We start from the raw sequence: 23,663 nt of genomic DNA, 5'->3' as shown, positions 1-23,663 counted from the left end.
CCGAAAGGCATGCAAGTGAAACTCCAGATTTTTCCTTCCCACTTGAAAGTAAGAAATTTCCTGTGAATTAAAGTTACTGGAATCGTGAGATAGGCATCTTTTAGATCTAGTCTGACTAAAAAATCGTTGTCTAGAAGACAATCTCTGAGAAGATGAATACCTTCCATTTTGAAATGTTGATAAACCACGAAGGCATTCAGAGTTCTTAAATTTATAACAGGGCGAAATTGACCATTTTTCTTTTTTACTAGAAAAAGATTGCTGTAGAAGCAATTTTGAGGATCTGAAGCTGGTTCTATTGCTTGTTTTTCTATGAGATTTAAAATTTCTTTTTGAACTAAAATTTTTTCTGAAACAGAAAATTTTATTGGAAATGGAAGGGATTTTTGAAGTGGGGGAGAAATAAAATCTATAAAAAGACCTGAAACCGTCTGAAGAACCCATTGATCTGAAGTTATTAATTTCCAATTTTGAGCAAAAAGAGACAATCTGCCTCCTACTAAGTTTTGGAAAGAATTCTGAGAAAGAGGGAAATAAAAATTTACCTTGAGATGGGCGAGATCTTTGCCTCGAGCGCTGGAGTCTAGGATTCCAAAATCTCCCTCTGGATGGGAAGAAATTTGAGGAGATTGGATTTTGATACAATCTTTGAGAATGAAATTGCTGGTTGATAAATTGAGACCTGTTTGGATAAGAGGCACGGCCGGGAAAGCGGCCTCTACCTTTCCCAGCCTGTTCAGAAAAACGTTCCTCATGAAAAATCTTTTTCATAGAAGTACGAACTTTATTCAAATTAGAGAAGGTATTAACATAACTGTTAAGTTCCTTTATAAATGTGTCTCCAAATAAAAGGCCATTAGTATCTGAATTTATTTCATTAATGGCGAAATCACACACCTTGGGGTCAATACGTCTAAGAATATTTCGTCTGCGTTCGGTATACATAGCAGAATTGGCGTTACCCAGAAAACTGAGCATCCTCTGCAGCCATTCTCTGACTACGACCGGATCAAGCAATGAATTATCATATACCGCTTGTTCAGATAAGTCAAATAACTTTGCTAAAGGACCAATAGTATCAAGCATTTTGTCTTGACAAATTTTCCAAGCACGGTCCATGCCCTTCTTTAACTTAAAACCTGGAGACCCTATGAATTTTAAAATTTTTGGATCTACTTCAGGTGTAATACAAGCGTTGTTAGGAAGAATTGGTCTGGGGCATTCCGCCCTCATCTTATTTCTAGAATCTCTCTTTAATGGTTGTCTTATCTGGTAATCAATGAATTCCGCAATATCAGATGAAGGGCACCACTCCGCAGATCTAGGGTGGTGCAGATCATCTGCATTAAACCTAGGATTTCCTAGGCAATCAAAAAATTCAACCTTTGAAGAATCCAAATGTTTAGATTTTTTAAAAAACTTTTTTGAGTTTTTTAATCTTCGGAGAGGCCGAAGAATTATCTGAAGAATTAGAAATATAATTTTCAGATTTATTAGCATCCAAAGATGAGTCGGAATTAACTTCAGTATCAGAAATCTCAGATTCTTCATAATTGGCCAAAGCCTCTCCCATAAGTAACCTCTTGGGAGTAGAGGGAGTTACAGGGGTTTTTCTTCCTTGCCTGTCAGGAACAACAGAACCAGAGACAATCTGGCGAGATTTCTTTAATAATTTTTTACTAGTTTTAATGCCACTTGAAATGGGCCTTTTCCTTTTTAAAGTCTTTTTAGATGATTTATCAATTAATAAAGAAATTTTTTGTAACATAGAATTCATTGATGTATCAATCATCTTTTGAACACTTTCTGAATTAAGAGGGTTCAAATCTGAAGATTGAGACATAATTAAAGGATATATAAATAATTAAATAAACTTAAATAAATAAATAAATTAATAAATTTATTAAAACAAGCTAATAAAAATCTTATCCAATAAATTTAACAATATAAATTAAAATATATTGACCCCAAAAGATGTGAACAAAAGTCAAAAGATAAATTTAAATAACTTATAATTAACAAGAGTTATACTAAATTATGGCCAAAAGATGGAGACAGAGAACAAGGAACCAAACAGCAAAAATATGTCTTATTAAAAGAACAGCCGGAAAGCAACAATGTTGCTATCACCCGACTGAAACAGCTGTTAGTCGGACGAACTTGCAAAAGCAACTGCGTAGTAAGTGAGGACAGGCTGCGCATGCGCACTGAAGCCGGTTCCACACTCAACATGGACGACGGAACAGTGCTGCATAACGCAGCCGGGGAAAAGAAGCCGATTACAAGCAAAGGATGCTTCGTAATCGGCTGAAGTAGGCAAAGTGAAAACCGGAATGAGAAACAACAATGGGATTACAAAAGAAAAGAAAAATAATAAGTAAGCTGAAAGTAAATAAAAAGTTAAACCAAAAACGAAGTAACTGCAACTAATAATGAAGGGATAAACAATATATAAAAACGATATGAGCATAAAAACAATAATAATAATTTTTTATTAACAATAAACAATATAGCAATACTTATCTTTCTGAAGCAGTAAAAGAAAGAGGATGTATTGCTGTATTGTGGACAGTTTATAGGTCTTATTAGCAATTTGATTGGTTATGTCATTTTAGTTTAATCAGTTCTCTATTCTGATTGGTCACTGATGTATTATTTGTTTTTTACTGTCTACTTTTTAAATTTGACAGTTTGTTGTATTTTCATCTATACTTTGAATAACTGCATTTAAGTAGTAAAGAGAGAGAATGCAAAATATGAGTCTCTGGTCTTGTAATAAAATTTTTCAATATATTTTTCAATATATTTGACATGAATTATTCGCTGCTGCATAACTTAATTGAATAGTGTACATTTGTAATTTTTTAAAGCCTTTCTTGCATTTAGAGATAAAGGTCCCTTCATTTATCGTTTTTAGTCAAATGCAATGAATATGGACAGATTAGTCATTTTTTACAATTGTCTAAAAACAAATGCACATTTTTTTTATATCATATATACTGCGACAAAAAAGTATTTTATTGCCATTACATATGACTGCATCAAGTCAACAATATAGAACATTGTAACATACCAATGTATTTTCCTTCAACAAAAGATAGCAAGAGAATGAAGCAAAATTGATAACAGAAGTAAATTGGAATATTGCATTTTGGGTTTCATGTCCCTTTAGATTAAGTCAAATTAAAGGTCAGAGAAAGAGACATTTTCAAGACTCAAACTATATAAAAAAACAAAACAAAATTCAGTTGGTATCATCCCATTTACTTTGCTGACATGTTTCATATTTACAGGGTGGTCTCTAAGGGTGCTAGGGGAGTAGTCTAATCTATGGACTTTTGGCTTCTGCTAACAAGTCAAATGTATAAATATTACATGCTTGAGTCTGACATACATACATTAAGTTGTAAAGATATTTATTAGACCCTCCTTACATTTGCCCTGTGTTTGTGGTTTTCAATCTATGTTTGCAGGACAATGAACTAAAACAACTAGAGTGACTGGTCTTGGGCTAGAAAAGGCACTTTTTAGTCATGTGCAGCGGGTAATGGACAGATAGGCAGTTACTATAGAATACAACTAGGGAGCTCATTTTAAGAGCTGCCTAGAATTAATAGAATCCTTCCGCAAGCTATGCCTTTTCATGAGAACTTACTGATGTTTATGTACAACATGACCTGTCTGAATCATAACAGTTGAATTTTGAATCCATGTTGCTTTAAGAAACTTTAATGATATTTTGAGACATTGGCACTTTGTAAATTCAGTAATACAATAATATTTTATACTTAGCAGCTCATCAGCAACAAATAGGAGCTGTGGATGTGCAGCTATAATTTAGGACTTCAAGAAGACCTTGAAATGCCAGCTATTGTCATGTCTTATGGTTCTGCGTCTGGAGAAAATACTTGTACGTCTTTAATTTTTAGCCTTCCCTAAATTCTTGCACATCCTCTGCTTGCAGTTAAGACTGGTAGGGTTTCTGTACAAGCTCTTTGGCTCACCTTGTACTTGCAGTAATTATTGTTGAGTTGCCAAGCTTCACAGCCAAGGCTGCAAGAAATCCAGTGTAATTCTCCCCCTCCAAACATTTGGTTGTCCTAAATGATTGTTCCACAAATGTATTTCCTTCAAGTCCCTCAAACATAATATATTCTGCTCCAAGTTTATTTTTTAAGCTGCTCAGGGAATTTAAATACCAGTTCACTGCAGCATCATTTGTTATGTTTAATCTCACAGAAAATTGGCCCTTCCATTTTGTAAGAATTGGTGCCTGGAAGAGAAAAGTGCAGTCAGAAAAAAATGTATCAGAATACATAAGAACTCATTTTCCCTTGCAGACAATGTATATATATTAAACACAGAATTATTAGTAAATAATTCTCAGCCATAACAGTTCAATTATTTATCCATTACTAATCTGGGCACCAATCCCAGTCTTTTACAAGAGTTTACCCAACAATTCTTCTACATAATTCACTATTAAAGTCTACAGGATTTTTTCTATATAGATATTAATTTGATATTCTAAAGGATAGTGGTCATAGCCTTGATTTTGTGTATTTGAATTCCATCACATGATTAGGGCTTTTTCTAACCTAACATATTTTATATTTGACTAGAAAGAAAAACAATTATCTGACTGATAAACAATAGTGATATTTTGTAGCCTGTTTAGATTAAAGGGCCATAATACCCAAATGTTTAAACACTTGAAAGTGATGCAGCATAGCTGTAAAAAGCTTATTAGAAAATATCACCTGAACATCTCTATGTAAAAAAGAAAGATATTTTACCTCAAAAGTTCCTCAGTAGCCACCTCCCATTGTAAAGGATTTCTAAGGAGCATTTTAGTGTGTCTGTCCCGGGACAACTGAAAGGATGAGCTTCGTGCACTCTCATATTATTTCACCAATCAGGTAAAGGAAGCTTACTATGAAATCTCATGAGAGTTAAGTCAAATCTCATGAGATCACAGTAAGAGTTCATGACCTCAGCACTGCTGATGCTGATTGGCTGCTGTTCATTTCTTCATTTTTTTTAATTTTTTTACCTGCAGCTGGGAGCAGCTGAGTATAACTTTTTACACAGAAATTACTCTGGTGAGCTGAGGAGATTGTGAGGTAAAATATCTTCCTTTTTTACATAGAGATGCTCAGGGGATATTTTCCTGTCAGCTTTTTACAGTTATACTGCATCATTTTCAAGTGATTTAGCATATGAGTATTATGTCCCTTTAAAGCAAAGTTCATAATAAAAAAAAACACATCAACAAAGTAGCAGTTCATTCAGATATCTAAGCTTGGTACTCTGCTCAACCAGTAGCCAGACACTTTAATAAGCATAGAAATTATGTTTTCATTAGATATGTGCAGGCCAGAAAATTTGGTTTCAGATTAATTTTAATTCGGATATTCGAGAAAATTCGTTAACTGCACCATTCGGTTAAAGATTTACATTCAATAATTTTTTAGACTGTTAAAAAAATATCTGCTTTGCGAGATTTGAATGATATGCTTAAATGATTTAAATTAAGTAATATGCATAAAATTATAATTGTATATCATTTAGTATTTTGAATAGTAATTATTTTCAAATGTTATGAGATAATAAAATACTTATGTTTTTAATTATATGTGGGGGTTTTTTGTCTTACTCATATATGGTTACTTTTACCCATTCTAATTTTTTTTCAAGTTCCCCCTCCCAGATTGTGTGGGGATTAAGTGCAGAGCCTAACTACTCACCCGTTTCTTATAATCTTAGTCCAGCTCTGAGAACATATTGGGCCAGATTACAAGTGGAGCGCTAATGAACAATCCAGCTCGAGTGTTAATTGCACAAGAAGTACGCTAAGCCGATGAGTGCAAAAAGCCAATGTGTGCTAAATATTTCACATTCCAAACTACTACACATAGAATAATATGCTCTATTTTTTCACAAAATACATATTTCTACATATATCTAATGTTTTTTGTACAATATATATCTATACATATATATATATATATATATATATATATATATATATATATATATATATACAAAAACACATGATTATATATAGTTATAGATATAAATATTTATACAGGAATATCTATTTTTAAATACTTAGATATATCCTGCTATCTGCAGAACATAGGAATGTGAAATATTTACAGTAAATGCATAGTTAAAATCTTTATTTATAACAAAGAGAATCTGAATTATATTGATAAACTCGAAATATGTTTGGAAGCTTTCAAAGCAGTTTTACGAGGAGAAATTCAAGCGTATGTAAGTATTGGAAAGAAGAAGAGCCGTGCGCGGGAAATTCAAATTATAAGTCAAGTTAGGAACTCTTACACAAAATATCGCCAGAATCCCTCAGTAGGAAATTGGGACAAATATAAGGAAAACAGAAAACTAAGAGATCTTTTTTTAAAACAAAAATTAGTAGAGGAGGAAGCAAAAATAAATCTTTACTACAGAGGTGTCCATGGCTGTTCGGCTAAATTCTTAGCCAAATTGGTTAAAAGTAGAAAAAAGAAAAATCTGATTTTAACTATCAATTCAGATAAAGGGAGAGTAACAGAAACTAAAGGGATCTTAGAAACTTTTCATTCTTATTATCAGCAGCTCTATGCTGAATCTGCAATAGATAATATTAATCAGGATCTGTTTTGGGACATGATTATGGTTCCTAAGATAGCTAAAGAGGATTTACTGCTGATCAATGCTCCGATCTCAATACAAGAAATTAGGAAGGCGATAGATAACTTAAAAATGAACAAAGCTGCGGGTCCCGACGGGTTCCCTGCTGAATTCTATAAATGTGTAGGCAATGATATACTTCCAATGCTAGAAAAACTTTTCAATTGGTATTATAGTACAGGACACCCTATTTCAAATTACTTTTCTGCAGCAAACATCTCTCTTATTCTAAAGAAAGATAAGGATCCAGAAGATCCGGCTTCTTATAGACCTATATCAGTATTGAATATAAAATATTAATGGCAATTATAGCTGCGAGAGTCTCTAAGTGTTTACATAAGATCATCCACCCAGATCAAACTGGTTTTATGCTTGGTAGAAATCCAACAAAAAATATACGGAAAGTAATTAATGTTTTGGACTACGCATGGAATGCGGATTTGGGCAGGAAGAAATCTTTGAGACAAGATACAGCTATTTTATCATTGGATGCCATCAAAGCGTTCGATTCAATAGTCTGGCAACATTTATTTAGATCATTGGAGCAGTTTGGATTTGAAGGAAAATTCCTTTATTTCATACATAGGGTATATCATAGTCCAATATCTTATCTTCTTATTAACGGGATTCTATCGTCAAAAATTATGCTTCAGAGGGGCACAAGGCAAGGTTGCCCGTTGTCCCCTCTTTTGTTTAACATTGCATTGGAACCTTTGGCAATAAGGTTCAGGGAAGCTTTATCTGGAATTCAGTTAGGGTCATTCTCGTTAAAAATTCTACTATATGCGGATGATGTTTTACTATTTTTGAATGATGTTCAGCAATCCATAATGATAATCTCACAAATCCTGAAAATGTTTAGTTCCTTTTCAGGATATAAGGTTAATTTAGAAAATAGTGAATTAATGTATCTCAATAAGATATCGTCAATATTAATTAACTCCCCTTTCAAACAAGTCGAAGCGATTAAATACCTCGGTTTAGTCTTACATAGAAATCCTAGTTATTGGTATAAAGCTAATTTCGAACCTTTGCTTTATAAGATTTGTACTGATCTACAACTATGGGCCACCTTTCCGTTATCTATGATAGCGCGTGTTAATTTAATCAAAACTATTATTTTTCCTCGTTTACTATATCCACTCCAGAATCTTCCTTTATTTTTATTAAATAAAGATGTAAAAATAATCCACACCGCATTTTCTAAATTTATATGGAATAATAGAAAACCTCGGATGTCGTTGGAGAGACTTATGCAAAAAATTGGTGTAGCTGGTTTAGCTCTCCCTAATATAAAACTTTATAATCTGGCCGCAATGGCTAAAGTAGCAGTAGATTGGCTAGCTGGATCCAATATCATTTCATCCGATGAGATAGAATCTTTTCTAGTTTCCCCATTTTCTTTGAAGGCAATCCTACATACCCAAATTCAGAAACTTCCTCAGAATGTTAGTTGTCTCATTTCTATTAAAAATATAGTACATGCTTGGCATAAATGTTGTTCAATCTTGGAGCTGGATTATTCTTTCTCAGAATTTTTACCGATTATTAGTAATCCTAGTTTTCTCCCGGGATTATATCAAAAAGTGTTCAAAGAGTGGGGGGATAAAGGGCTAAATTATATATATCAACTTCTTGATGAGAACTGTCAAGTAATATCAGCGGAGACTCTGTTTAGCAACTATGCTCTACCTAGATATAACTTATTTGCGTTTTTCCAAATTCGCCATTTTATCAGAGATCAAAAATGGCAGAGTAGTGCAATAGCGGATTGGGCTGGTATTAAACTATGTATACAAAAATTTAACATGGGGGATGCATCAATTTCGCTGATGTATGATATTCTGTTAAACAAGCAGAGCCTACTTATTAGGGATAATATATGTAAGTCATGGATCTCGGTGATTCCGTCGATAGATCATGAAAGGATTTCTCAGAGTTTTGAGTCTCTCTATAGATGCAAAGTCCCAGTAATATGGAAAGAATCACATATGAAGGTGATAAATAATTTTTATGTTTCTCCGTTGAAGATGAATAAGTATTACCCATCCATGGTCAACTTGTGCCCACGATGTTCACATCATAAAGCTGATATGATCCACATGTTCTGGTCTTGTCCTAAAGTTAAACAACTATGGTTGAAAATCATTTTTTGGTTTAATAAACTATACAAAGTTGTAATTGCGTTAGCGGTGGAGGATGTTATTTTCTTATTGATGCGCAATAATGGCCTTAATAGTAATACTGTAAATAGTTTTAACACAATTATATTGGTGGTAAGATATTGCATACTCAGAAATTGGAAAAGTAAGGCTCCTCCAGGATTAGATATGATATTTAAAACTCTTCAAGATCAATTAGTCTTTGAATCTTTTCAGTTATCTGATGCCTCGGAGAAAAGAATTAAGAAGTTCCTATGGAGATGGTCCCCAGTTATTTTAACTTACCCTGTGGTTAGCCAAAAATTGATTCTTTCCCCATTTTTTTCGTCAGTTAGCTTTGTGGAATTGACCTTATTGAATGTTTTCCCATATAGCTGGGTAAAACAATTGTCAACAGTTTGACGGTGGAGAGGGTGGGTGGAGGAGAGGAAACTTTTTAGTTATGGTTTTTTTTTTTTCTTTTGTAGTGTCGTGTCGTGTTGTGTCGTGTTGTGTCGTGTCGTATCGTGCTGTGTTTTGTTTGTCAGTTAGGAGGATCCGTATAGTTTGTACAGTGAGGTTCTCTTTCCCCCTACTCAGTTGAGAAAATTTCAGAATGCTTAAATTGGAGTGGTTCTGAGACTCAACAACATAAGAATAAAGGAAAATATATGAATCACGACTAGATTGTTTATTTTTTATTTTTTTTTCCTTTTCTCAAAATTGGGGAATAGATATTGCATAGTTCTTTCTTCTTAAAAAATAGTATAAAAGCAGTAGTGTTTATAAAGAATGAAGGGCTCTGATGAACGATCAAGAAGTATAAGATCATTTAATAACTTAATTTGTTTCTTTTTCTTTTATTATGTATCTTACTTTGTTTGAAACTGTATTAATGGCCCTGCGTGGCGCATTTTAGAAATTATTTTGTTTTGTATATTTTGTTTTCCTCCTTAAAATGGTATTAATGGCCCTGCGTGGCGCAAAACAAGAAATGTATTGTTGCTTGTGGTTATGCCATTTTCTTGATTGTTCTGTACACTACTGGCTATATATAAATAAATATTTAAAAAAAAAAAAAAAACTTTATTAAAAATGAATATTGCATAAATATGCTTTTAAAAGTTTTCATCTACTTAATTGCAAAAGGCTCCAATGCACTTATATATGTATGTATAGACATATATATAAGTGCATATATATTTATGTGTTTATATGTGTATGTATGTCTGTAAATACATATATACACACACACACATATATATACATATATTCAAATGAAACGCACTCACAGGGACTTTTGGATATAACAAAGCTAAAATGTAACATTTCGAGGAAATTTACATCCCCTTCATTCCCTGATGAAGGGGATGTAAATTTCCCTGCAACGTAAATTAAATATTGGCTAAATTAAATGTTGTCTTTGTTATATACAAAAGTCCCTGTGAGTGCATTTCATTTGAAGATATAAATTGTATATCTGCACCCAGGTAGTTGTCTCTAGGTGGGTGGATCTGCTAGTTGGAATTGTGTGTGTGTATATATATAAATATAAATATAAATATATATATATATATATATATATATATACACCCTTTGCAGCCATTTTTCCCCCAACACCTGAGATCTCATATCTTTGAGCCCTAATAACTTTTTGTGCAACTTTTTAAAAAATAATTTTTATTAGAGAGTGTTATTAAGAGTGTAATTATACTTTTTAATGTATTTTTTTATGCGTTTTGAGCAACTTTTTAGTTTCGCGAAACAGTTAACCAGAGCTCTGAAGTCAATTTTCTAGCCTAAATCACAATTGCGCTCAAGCGATCTTATATTCTTTCAACACATAATAATACAAGTGATAAGGCAGAGAAGAGCAAACTCCCACAATAAACCTCTTATCACTTGTGCACAAACATTTGCACTCCACTTGTAATCTGGCCCATAATGTTTCCCATAGGTAGAGCAGATCTGTAATTGAGAGCACTTCTGGTATACTTCAATCACATTGCCAGTGTTTGGACCATTCTGGTGCCTTCATAATCAGATAGAGCATGATGGCCTTCTTGACCCTCATCCTAAGAATAAGACAAATGGTGGATCCAAACAGATAAGTGGAGGCACTGAGGTCATTAAAGTGACATAAAACATGTTGAGATCTGTGCATATCCTAAAAGGGCTAATTAAGTAAAAATAGTTTGCATAAAAAAATAGTTTAAAAATTCATGGCAAGTATTTTAAAATAATTTTCAAAAATAAGCAAAATTAGTTCCAAAGCCATGCTGTCTGGAGCAGTCTACACCACCACCCTTATCAGTGTTTAGGCACAGGCATTGTATTTAAACTGAGTAGCTGGAATTGTGGCTTAAAGAGATACTAAAGTAAAAACATACTTTCATGATATAGATAGAGCAGAAGTTTTAAGACACTTTCCAATTTACTAACATAACATTTTTTACAGTCTTTTTATATACACATTTTCTCAGACACCCATTCCTACTGAGCATGTGCACAAGTCAACAGGGTATACATATATTAGTCTGTGATAAGCTTACACTTACATTTTGAGCTGACTTGTTGGGCCTATAGTTCTTATCTGCCATCAAAATCTATCGCCTAGATTTAGAGTTCTGCGTTAGCCGTCAAAACCAGCGTTAAGGGCTCCTAACGCTGGTTTTTACCGCCCGCTGGTATTTAGAGTCAGTCAGAAAAGGGTCTAACGCTCACTTTCCAGCCGCGACTTTTCCATACCGCAGGTCCCCTTACGCCAATTGCGTATCCTATCTTTTCAATGGGATCTTCCTAACGCCGGTATTTAGAGTCTTGGCTGAAGTGAGCGTTAGAACTCTAACGACAAAACTCCAGCCGCAGAAAAAAGTCAGGAGTTAAGAGCTTTCTGGGCTAACGTTGGTTTATAAAGCTCTTAACTACTGTGCTCTAAAGTACACTAACACCCATAAACTACCTATGTACCCCTAAACCGAGGTCCCCCCACATCGCCGCCACTATGATACATTTTTTAACCCCTAATCTGCCGACCGCACATCGCCGCCACCTACATTATCCCTATGTACCCCTATTCTGCTGCCCCTAACACAGCCGACACCTACATAATATTTATTAACACCTAATCTGCCCCCCCAATGTTGCTGCTACCTTACCTACACTTATTAACCCCTAATCTGCCGACCGGACCTCGCCGCCACTATAATAAATGTATTAACCCCTAAACCGCCTCACTCCCGCCTCGCAAACCCTATAATAAATAGTATTAACCCCTAATCTGCCCTCCCTAACATCGCCACCACCTAACTTCAAGTATTAACCCCTAATCTGCCGACCGGACCTCGCTGCTACTATAATAAATGTATTAACCCCTAAAGCTAAGTCTAACCCTAACTCTAACACCCCCCTAAGTTAAATATAATTTAAATCTAACTAAATAAATTATTTCTTATTAAATAAATTAATCCTATATAAAGCTAAATACTTACCTGTAAAATAAACCCTAATATAGCTACAATATAACGAATAATTATATTGTAGCTATTTTAGCAATTATATTTATTTTACAGGCAACTTTATATTTATTTACTATTTAATAGCTACCTAGTTAAAATAATTACAAAATTACCTGTAAAATAAATCCTAACCTAAGTTACAATTAAACCTAACACTACACTATCAATAAATTAATTAACTAAACTACCTACAATTACCTACAATGAAATCAACTAAACTAAATTACAAAAAAAAACAAACACTAAATTACAAAAAATAAAAAAAGATTACAAGAATTTTAAACTAATTACACCTACTCTAAACCCCCTAAAAAAATAACAAAGCCCCCCAAAATAAAAAAATGCCCTACCCTATTCTAAAATAAAGTTAACAGCTCTATTACCTTACCAGCCCTTAAAAGGGCTTTTTGCGGGGCATGCCCCAAAGAAATCAGCTCTTTTGCCTGTAAAAAAAAACCATGCAATACCCCTCCAACATTACAACCCACCACCCACATACCCCTAATCTAACCCACCCAAACCCCCCTTAAAAAACCTAACACTAAGCCCCTGAAGATCTTCCTACATTGTCTTCACCCAGACGGGTATCACTGATCCGTCCAGAAGAGGGTCCGAAGTCTTCATCCTATCCGGCAAGAAGAGGTCCTCCAGAGGGCGACGTTGGGGGGGGGCAGATTAGGGGTTAATATAATGTAGGTGTCGGCGACGTTGGGGACAGCAGATTAGGGGTTCATAGGGATAACGTAGGTTGCGGGGGTGTCCGGAGCAGCAGATTAGGGGTTAATAATATAATGCAGGGGTCAGCGATAGCAGGGGCGGCAGATTAGGGGTTAATAAGTGTAAGGTTAAGGGTGTTTAGACTCATGTTAGGGTTAGGGTGTTAGGTGCAGACTTAGAAACTGTTTCCCCATAGGAAACAATGGGGCTGCGTTAGGAGCTGAACGCTGCTTTTTTGCAGGTGTTAGGTTTTTTTTCAGCTCAAACTGCCCCATTGTTTCCTATGGGGATATCGTGCACGAGCACGTTTTTCAAGATGGCCGCTACCGTAAGCAATGCTGGTATTTAGAGTTGAAGTGGCGGTAAATTATGCTCTACGCTCCCTTTAGAGAACTCTAAATACTAGCGTTATTTAAAAGGTGCGGGGGGAAACACGCGTAGCTAACGCACCCCTTTGGCCGCAAAACTCTAAATCTAGGTGCAAGTTTCTATGATTCCGTGAACCTGCTGAAAATATGACAGTAAGCTGTGTGGATGGGCAGCTTACACTCACTCTTGTTCTTACCCAGTGCTGAACAAGAAGTCATGATCTCAAGTTGAAGGATAGAAGATACAGGTGTAAGTTGCTGAAATACTTTTTTTACATCATGGATGGTTGATTCATGAAATAAACTTCCATTAGAGGTGTTAATAACAAAGACTAGGAGACTTCAAAAATGCATTGTTTGTATGAGTCTATCCTATAAACTAAATAAGCTTAAACTTTTAAGAAAGTTTGGACAGACTTGTTGGACCTATGGTTATTATCTGCCATCAAAATCTATCAGCTAGATTACGAGTTTTGCGTTAGAGGCTGTGTGGTGCTAACGAGAAGTTTATGCTCACCACTCACAGACAGCGCTGGTATTACGGGTTTTTCCAAACCCGTCGTTAACTGCAAAAAAAGTGATCGTAGAGCAGAACTTTGCTCCACATCTCACCTCAATACCAGCGCTGCTTACGTTAGCGGTGAGCTGGCTGAACGTGCTTGTGCACGATTTCCCCATAGGAATCAATGGGGGAGAGCCGGCTGCAAAAAAACCTAACACCTGCAAAAAAGCATTGTTTAGCTCCTAACGCAGCCCCCTTGATTCCTATGGGGAAAATACATTTATGTCAACACCTAACACCCTAACATGAACCCCGAGTCTAAACACCCCTAATCTTACACTTAGTAACCCCTAATCTGCCGCCCCCGACATCGCCGACACCTACATTATAGTTATGAACCCCTAATCTGCTGCCCCCAACATCGCCGACACCTACATTATATTTTTTAACCCCTAATCTGCCGTCCCCAATGTTGCCGCAATCTACCTACACTTCTTAACCCCTAATCTGCCGCCCCCAACGTCGCCGCCACTATATTAAAGTTATTAACCCCTAAACCTAAGTCTAACCCTAATACCCCCTAACTTAAATATAATTTAAATAAATCTAAATAAAAATAACTATCATTAACTAAATTATTCCTATTTAAAACTAAATACTTACCTATAAAATAAACCCTAAGCTAGCTACAATATAACTAATAGTCACATTGTATCTATCTTAGGGTTTATTTTTATTTTACAGGCAAGTTTGTATTTATTTTAACTAGGTAGAATAGTTACTAAATAGTTATTAACTATTTACAAGCTACTTAGCAAAAATAAAGACCTGTAAAATAAAACCTAACCTAAGTTACAATTACACCTAACACTACCACTATAATTAAATTAATTCCCTAAATTAAATAAAATTATCTAAAGTACAAAAAACAAACACTAAATTACAGAAAATAATTAAAAAATTACAAGATTTTTAAGCTAATTACACCTAATTTAATCCCCCTAACAAAATAAAAAAGCCCCCCCAAAATAAAAAAAAAGCCCTACCCTACACTAAATTACAAATAGCCCTTAAAAGGATCTTTTGCAGGGCATTGCCCCAAAGTAATCAACTCTTTTACCTGCAAAAAAAAATTACAAATCCCCCCCAACATTAAAACCCACCACCCACACAACCAACCCTACTCTAAAACCCACCCAATCCCCCCTTAAAAAAACCTAACACTAACCCCCTGAAGATCACCCTACCGGGAGACGTCTTCATCTAACCGGGCAGAAGTGGTCCTCCAGATGGGCAGAAATCTTTATCCAAGCCGGGCAGAAGTGGTCCTCCAGACGGGCAGAAGTCTTCATCCAGACGGCATCTTCTATCTTCATCTGTCCAGCGCGGAGCGGGTCCATCTTCAAGACATCCGACGCGGAGCATCCTCTTCTTCCAAAGGCTGCGACTGAATGAAGGTACCTTTAAGTGACGTCATCCAAGATGGCGTCCCTTCAATTCCGATTGGCTGATAGAATTCTATCAGCGAATCGGAATTAAGGTAGAAAAAATCCTATTGGCTGATGCAATCAGCCAATAGGATTGAGCTGGCATTCTATTGGCTGTTCCAATCAGCCAATAGAATGCGAGCTCAATCCTATTGGATGATTGCATCAACCAATAGGATTTTTCCTACCTTAATTCCGATTGGCTGATAGAATTCTATCAGCCAATCCAAATTGAAGGGACGCCATGTTGGATTACATCATTTAAAGTAACCTTCATTCAGTCTTAGCCGTCGGAAGAAGAGGATGCTCCGCGTTGGATGTCTTGAAGATGGACCCGCTCCGCACCGGATGGATGAAGATATTTATTTAAATTATATTTAAGTTAGGGGGGGGGTTAGGGTTAGACTTAGATTTAGGGATTAATAACTTTAATATAGTGGCGGCGACGTTGGGGCGGCAGATTAGGGGTTAATAAATGTAGGTAGGTGTCGGCGATGTTAGGGACAGCAGATTAGAGGTTAATAAAATTTAAATAGTGTTTGCGAGGCGGGAGTGCGACGGTTTAGGGGTTAATATATTTATTATAGTGGCGGCAATGTCCGGTTCAGCAGATTAGGGGTTAATTTTTTTTTAAGTGTTTTGCGATGTGGGGGGGGGGGGGCCTCGGTTTAGGGGTTAATAGGTAGTTTATGGGTGTTAGTGTACTTTTTAGCACTTCAGTTAAGAGTTTTATGCTACGGCGTTGTAGTGTAAAACTCTTAACTACTGACTTTAAAATGCGGTACCAGGCTTGACAGGAGAGGGTCTACCGCTCACTTTTTGGCAGACTCGTAATACCGGCGCTATGCAAGTCCCATTGAAAATATAGGATAGGCAATTGACGTAAGTGGATTTGCGGTATTTCCGAGTCTGGCCAAAAAAGTGAGCGGTGAGCCTGTACCTGCAAGACTCGTAATACCAGCAGGCGTTAAAAAGCAGCGCTGGGACCGGCCAACGCTGCTTTTTAAGCCTAACGCAAGACTCTTAATCTAGCCGTATGTTTTTATTTCTACGTTTCATTATATATTGCATAATGAAACCTATGACCTACTTATAATAGTCTTTTGAAACTGTGCATTGTTCGTCTAAAAGCAATATTTTCTTTAGCTTTCTCAACATGGCAACGGATCCCTTTTGAATATCTCGCAACCTTGTGGCACTTTCGATCATCAGGGCCTCAGACAAAACAAACCATTTTAAAAAAAAGTTTACACTTTTCATTCTATTATTAAAGGGACAGTCAAGTCAAAAATAAACGTTCATGATTCAGATAGGGCATGCAATTTTATACAACTTTCCAATTTACTTTTATCATCAAATGTGCTTTGTTCCCTTGGTGGTATTTTTGAAAAGCTAAATATAGGTACTAGGCTCAAACTGATTTCTAAACCGTTAAAAACGGTTTAGAAGCCTCTTAGCTCAGAGCATTTTGAAAGATTTTCACAGTTAGACAGTACTAGTTCATGTGTGTCATATAGATAGCATTGTGCTCAATCCCATAGAGTTATTTAGGAGTCTGCACTGATTGGCTAAACTGCATGTCTGTCAAAAGCACTGAGATAAGGGGGCAGTCTGCAGAGGCTTAGATACAAGGTAATAACAGAGGTAAAACGTATATTAATATAAGTGCTGGTTATGCAAAACTGGGGAATGGGTAATAAAAGGATTATCTATCTTTTTAAACAATAACAATTCTAGTGTAGACTGTCCCTTTAAATTTGCTTTGTACCATCATATTCATTGTTGAGGTAGGTGTCTGTAGCACTACATAGCCAGAAATAGTGCTGCCCTCTAGTGCTCTTGAAAATGGATAACATTGTTGCAAAACTGCTACCATATAGTGCTCCAGACACGTGTATGCTCCTAAGCTTACCTCCCTGCTTTTCAACAAAAAAATACCAAGTGAACAAATGACATTTGATAATAGAAGTAAATAAGATAGTTGTTTAAAATTGCATGTTCTATCTGAATCATGAAATAAACATTTTGGGTTTCATGTCCCTTTAAAGGGGAGAAAATGTTAGAGTACAATGTCCCTTTAATATAGCAGCCTGCACTAAGCATCTGAATGAGTTTTATTGGCATTGCGGGGATGAGTTTCACTGGTGTCAATAGCTGAACACACACAGTACACCTCTAAGCACACCATGTCATCCAATCTAGTAGTTTCCATAAATACAGCAAGAAGTAATATTTATGGCTGTGTCAGGTCTGCCAGCTGAAGAAACACAATCTTTACTATATCTGTTAAATTGGATCAAAATGTTTTTATAGGAAGTATTCTTCAGCTATAATTAATATTAATGTAACAGAGACCGTACCAGTGATCCTTCTGACTTTGAATGAAGGCTGATCCAGTAATTTTCTTTTCCTCCTCGCAAATATAACTGAAACTGCTCGGAATTGATGCTGGTATACGGGGAGGTGGTAATTATAAGTTTCAAATTCTTGAGATGAGCAGCCCTTCTGTATCTTTGTGTACCCACGCGTTGGCTCATGATTGGCATTTGGTCCTATTAATATTTAAACAAAATAGTCAAACGTAAAATCTAATATCATATGTCATTGTAATACTAGAAAACATTTATGATATTTCAACAGTTTATAATGTAACATTTAATATAGTAAATGTATATACTACTACTAATAATAATAAATGTATAATGTATGTAATGTTATATTTTATATATTACATGTATATTTGATAGTACAAACGAAAAGGCAACCTTCCTTAAAGGGACATGAACACAAAAATATTTAAAACAGAACATACAATTTTAAACAACTTTTCAATTTACTTTTATTACCAAATTTGCTTTGTTCTATTGGTATCTTTTGTTAAGGAGCAGCAATTCACTACAGATAGCTAGATGAACACATCTGATGAGACAACGACAAGAGGCATATATGTGCAGCCACCAATCAGCTTTTAGCTCCCAGTAATGCATTGTTTCTCCTGAGCCTACCTAGATATGCTTTTCAACAAAGGATACCAGAAGAAAAAAGCAAATTAGATAACAGAAGTAAAATAGAACGCTATCTAAAATTGTATGTTCTATCTGAATCCTGAAAAAAAGATTTTGGGGTTATGGCGTTCAGGAGGACATTTATCTGATTCTGTACTGAACATAAGCCACTAAAATCCCAATCTAGTATCTCCACTGTTTCCTGCATTGCCAGTCTTATGTTAACCTCTACAGATGACTAATGTACCTTCTTCATCTCTCCATACTTTAGAGAATAAGCTACCTGGAATAGAATACAAACTTGTGAAGATGGAGAAGCTTGTATTTAATATTCTCTACTGATTCATTTGTCTGTAAACATCGTAAAACCTCCACTGATATAAATCATTATTTATTATTTTACTACATACAACTCCAAGAATTAAAAAAAAGTGAAGTTAGAAAATCAGATATGTTCTGAAATTTTAGCTGTAACATAGAATAAAAATATCTATGGGCCAGATTATGAGTGGAGCGCTAATTAGCACTTTCGCTTGTGCTCCAATTGCGCGCGTTGTGTTGCACTGGGATTACAAGTTGAAAGTAAAAAGTTATCGCTCTTGCACTAACCTGATGTGCGCAAAAAGACGATAACCTATTCCCCTATAGAAGTCAAAGGAGAAAAAAAGTGGAAAAACCCTTACACCCTACTCGCACGCAAACCCAATCGCATTTTGTTAAGGGCGCTAACCCCACATGAAAATATGAATAATTCACATTCCAATGTTCTTCACATAGACAAATATGTTCCATTTATTCATAAATACCTATTTATATATATATATATATATATATGATGGTATTTTGGTACAATATATTTCTATACCCCTATATATATAATTATATATAGCTATATATACAGGTATATATATATATATATATATATATATATAGGAATATCTATTTAGAAATACTTAGAACATATTCCCCTATGTGCAGAACATTGTATTTACTGTAAATATTTCACATCCCATAGGTAAAACCTTTATTAAAGGGACAGTCAAGTCAAAAAAAAACTTTCATGTTTCAAATAGGGCATGTAATTTTAAACAACTTTCCAATTTACTTTTATCACCAATTTTGCTTTGTTCTCTTGGTATTCTTAGTTGAAAGATAAACCTAGGAGATTCATATGCTAATTTCTTAGACCTTGAAGGCTGCCTCTAATCTAAATGCATTTTGATAGTTTTTCACCACTAGAGGGCATTAGTTCACGTGTTTCATATAGATAACATTGAGCTCATGCACATGAATTTACCATGGAGACAGCTCTGATTGGCTAAAATGCAAGTCTGTCAAAATAACTGAAATAAAGGGGCAGTCTGCAGTGGCTTAGATACAAGGTAATTACAGAGGTAAAATGTGTATAATTATAACTGTGTTGGTTATGCAAAACTGGGGAATTGGTAATTAAGGGAGTATATATATTTTAAAACAACAAACATTCTGGTGTTGACTGTCCCTTTAAATATGAATATTGCATAAATATGCTTTTTCATGTTTTCATCTGCTTAACTGCAAAGGGCTCCAATGCACTTCTAAATATGTTTATATATGTGTACGCATGTATTTATGTGTTTATATGTGAATATATGTCATACATATAAATACATAAATACATATGCACACATATATAAACATATATCTCCATATCCATATTTAGACCTGTATACTGTATATATGTATCTTTGTGTTAAAGCTATTTGCCTGAGACCTCATAACATTGTTGTGCAATATTTTTTTAATACTTTTTATTAGATGGTGTTATTATGAGTGTAACTGTACTTTATAATGTATTTTTGATGTGTTTAGAGACACTTTTTTGTTTCGCGAAATAGTTAACCAGAGCTCTGAGTACGCGGTTATCATTTTAGCGTAAATCACAATTGCGTCCACACATTCGCATTTACTTTCAACTTGTAATATGAGTGCATATGGACGTGAAAACCTTATATCGCACGCAAGCAATAGCACTCCACTTGTAATCTGACCCTATATGTTTACAATTGCTTAGTGCAGTGTTTCCTAACAGCGGTCCTCAAGTACCCCCGCCAGTCCTGGTTTTCATTATAGCTGAACTAGAGCACAGGTGAAATAATCAGCTGATAGATGAGAGCAGGTTGGTTACTGATCAGCTGATTACTTCACCTGTGCACTGGCTCAGCTATAATGAAAACCAGGCCTGTTGGGGGTACTTTAGGACCGCAGTTGGGAAACACTGGCTTAGTGGATAAAAACATACCTTGGTTGAAAGTAATATTGTGGAATGTTCATTGACAGCAATCAGGCCCTCCCCAAAGCCATGCCGCTTAAGTTTATTGTGGAACGATCTTAACTCTCTTTCAAGTTTCGCTGCAGAATCAGAAACTCCGTAATGTCTCCATAGTGGCATCCTACATGGGGAATAGAAGAATAATATCTAGGTGGTGATAGTCAAAATGTAAGAATTGCTCTTCATAACAAATGTGTCCTGGTAATATGGTAAACTCTATTATTAAGTAAGTTATTTCCTTCTGGATATATACTGTAGTGGTCAAACAGAACCATAATCATATACTTTAGTGGCCCAACAGAACCATAATCATATACTTTAGTAGCCCAACAAAAATAATAATCATATACTTTAGTGGTCCAACAGAACCATAATCATATAATTTAGTGGCCAGAAGAACCATAATCATATACTTTAGTGGTCCAACAGAACCATAATCATATACTTTAGTGGTCCAACAGAACCATAATCATATACTTTAGTGGCTCACAAGAACCATTATCACATACTTTATTGGCCCAGAAGAACCATAATCTTATACTTTAGTGGCCCAACAGAAACATAATCATATACTTTAGTGGTCCAACAGAACCATAATCCTATACTTTAGTGGTTCACAAGAACCATAATCACATACTTTAGTGGTCCAACAAAACCATAATCATATACTTTAGTGGTCCAACAGAACCATAATCATATACTTTAGTAGTGGACCAGAAGAACCATAATCACATACTTTAGTAGTGGACCAGAAGAACCATAATCACATACTTTAGTAGTGGACCAGAAGAACCATAAATGTATACTTACTGTACCAGAAAAATACTAATTGTATACTTAGTTGACCAGAAGAACCATAATCATATACTTTAGTAGTGGACCAGAAGAACCATAATCACATACTTTAGTAGTGAACCAAAAGAACCATAATCATATACTTTAGTAGTGGACCAGAAGAACCATAATCATATACTTTAGTAGTGGACCAGAAGAACCATAATCATATACTTTAGTGGTCAAACAGAACCATAATCATATACTTTAGTAGTGGACCAGAAGAACCATAATCATATACTTTAGTAGTGGACCAGAAGAACCATAATCATATACTTTAGTAGTGGACCAGAAGAACCATAATCATATACTTTAGTAGTGGACCAGAAGAACCATAATCATATACTTTAGTAGTGGACCAGAAGAACCATAATCATATACTTTAGTAGTGAACCAGAAGAACCATAATCATATACTTTAGTAGTGGACCAGAAGAACCATAATCATATACTATAGTAGTGGACCAGAAGAACCATAAACGTATACTTACTGTACCAGAAAAATACTAATTGTATACTTAATTGACCAGAAGAACCATAATCAACTGTAGTGTTTCTAAGAATACACAGCAACTAAATGCTTAAAGGGACATAAAAACTAAACATTTTCATTCATGATTCAGGTAGAGCATACAGTTTTAAACAACCTTCCATTTTACTTCTATTATCTAATTTGCTTTGTTTTGTTTGGTATCCTTTGTTGAAAAGCATAGCTAGGTAGGCTTAGGAGCTGAAAGATAGCTGATGATTGTTGGCTGCACAAATATACCTCTTATTGACTTACAGATGTGTTCAGTCAGCTCCCAGTAGTGCATTGCTGCTCCATCAATAACGGATACCAAGAGAATGAAGATAATAGAATTAAATTGGAAAGTTGTTTAAATTTGTATGCTCTATCTAAATCAGAAAAGAAAAGATTGGGGGTTCATGTCTCTTTAATTAGTTGTGAAGCCAATCAAGTATCTGGCTAAATGCATATACTGCATATTTGTATGGGAAGGAGATGCATACATAACAATGATGCACAATAAAAATTTAAACATCATACAAAATGAATAATTGAACCCTACACACAAAAATACGCAGGAAAAAATTGTATAAAGTGCATCAAAAATTGTAACAACATTCTTCACCAAAAATCTTATTTTATCAAAAATGTAAAACTGAAATGTAAATTACTCAGGAATAAATGATATTAAATATGCTCGGCGTAAATCCTAATTTAAGTACACTGGATGCGCATAAAAAAATCACTTAGACATTTGTACTTTTAAGCACAAAATACAAAGCGTAATTGTTGTCTTTTCATAAAATAATCTGAACATGGAAGTTCCATGGGTGTATATTAAATTGTCTCTCTATTCCAAGTATAATTCTGTAAAGATTTCCGCACTACAGATCTCACAGTTTTTTCTCACTAACTAAAAAGTGGCAAGCTTTTCTTAAAATATTCAAACTACTTATAACCCTATAGACAAAGCATGCTATGAAAATATAGGCGCCATTAAGATGCTATACGCAGAAATCAGTGTAATGTGATTTATATTGGCTGCATTATTTAGAGCGAGATTACAAGTTGTGTGGTAAACCCGGTGCGTAAATTATGCTAAAATTTTAGCGGTACCGCACTTTCCATAGCGTTGCCATTACAAGCGTCAAAAATGTTTTTTCTTGTGTTGTGCGGTATGGTGCATTAATCTGCATTGACTTGACATGCTCGTGCACGTATCCCCCCATAGACATCAATGGAGAAAAAGTGTTAGGAAAAAAACCTAACACCCACGATTGCGGAATAGCGATCACTATAACGCATTCCCCATTGATGTCTATGGAGACAAGAAAGTTTATTATAAATCTAACCACCTCCTGACATCGCTAACACCTAAATAAAGCTATTGACCCCTAATCCGCCGCACCCCACATCACTAACACCTAAATAAAGCTATTAACCCCTAATCCGCCACCTCCGACATCGCCAACACCTGAATAAAACTATTAACCCCTAATCTGCTGCCCCCGCATCGCAAATACTAAACTAAACCTATTTACTCTTAAACCGCCAAACACCCACATCGCGACTACCTAAAT

The 23,663-nt window shown here is 35.2% G+C and overlaps 1 protein-coding gene across 1 annotated transcript in view; it reads right to left on the bottom strand.

Annotated features, from left to right (window-relative positions):
- The window catches only part of LOC128666066 (SITS-binding protein-like), a 210,167-nt gene that overhangs the window by 31,734 nt on the left and 154,770 nt on the right, over positions 1–23,663 (bottom strand). Inside the window, exons 4-6 of the mRNA XM_053720448.1 lie at positions 20,713–20,863; positions 17,787–17,978; positions 4,005–4,273 (exon numbers count right to left, since the gene is read on the bottom strand). Of these exons, the coding sequence (XP_053576423.1) occupies positions 4,005–4,273; positions 17,787–17,978; positions 20,713–20,863 (612 nt within the window). The remainder of the gene's footprint in view (positions 1–4,004; positions 4,274–17,786; positions 17,979–20,712; positions 20,864–23,663) is intronic.

This window comes from Bombina bombina, chromosome 7 (assembly GCF_027579735.1).
Source record: "Bombina bombina isolate aBomBom1 chromosome 7, aBomBom1.pri, whole genome shotgun sequence".
In the NCBI taxonomy this organism is placed as follows: domain Eukaryota; kingdom Metazoa; phylum Chordata; class Amphibia; order Anura; family Bombinatoridae; genus Bombina; species Bombina bombina.
Note: the sequence above shows the minus strand (reverse complement) of the source record. Positions and strands in the feature narration are given on the sequence as shown.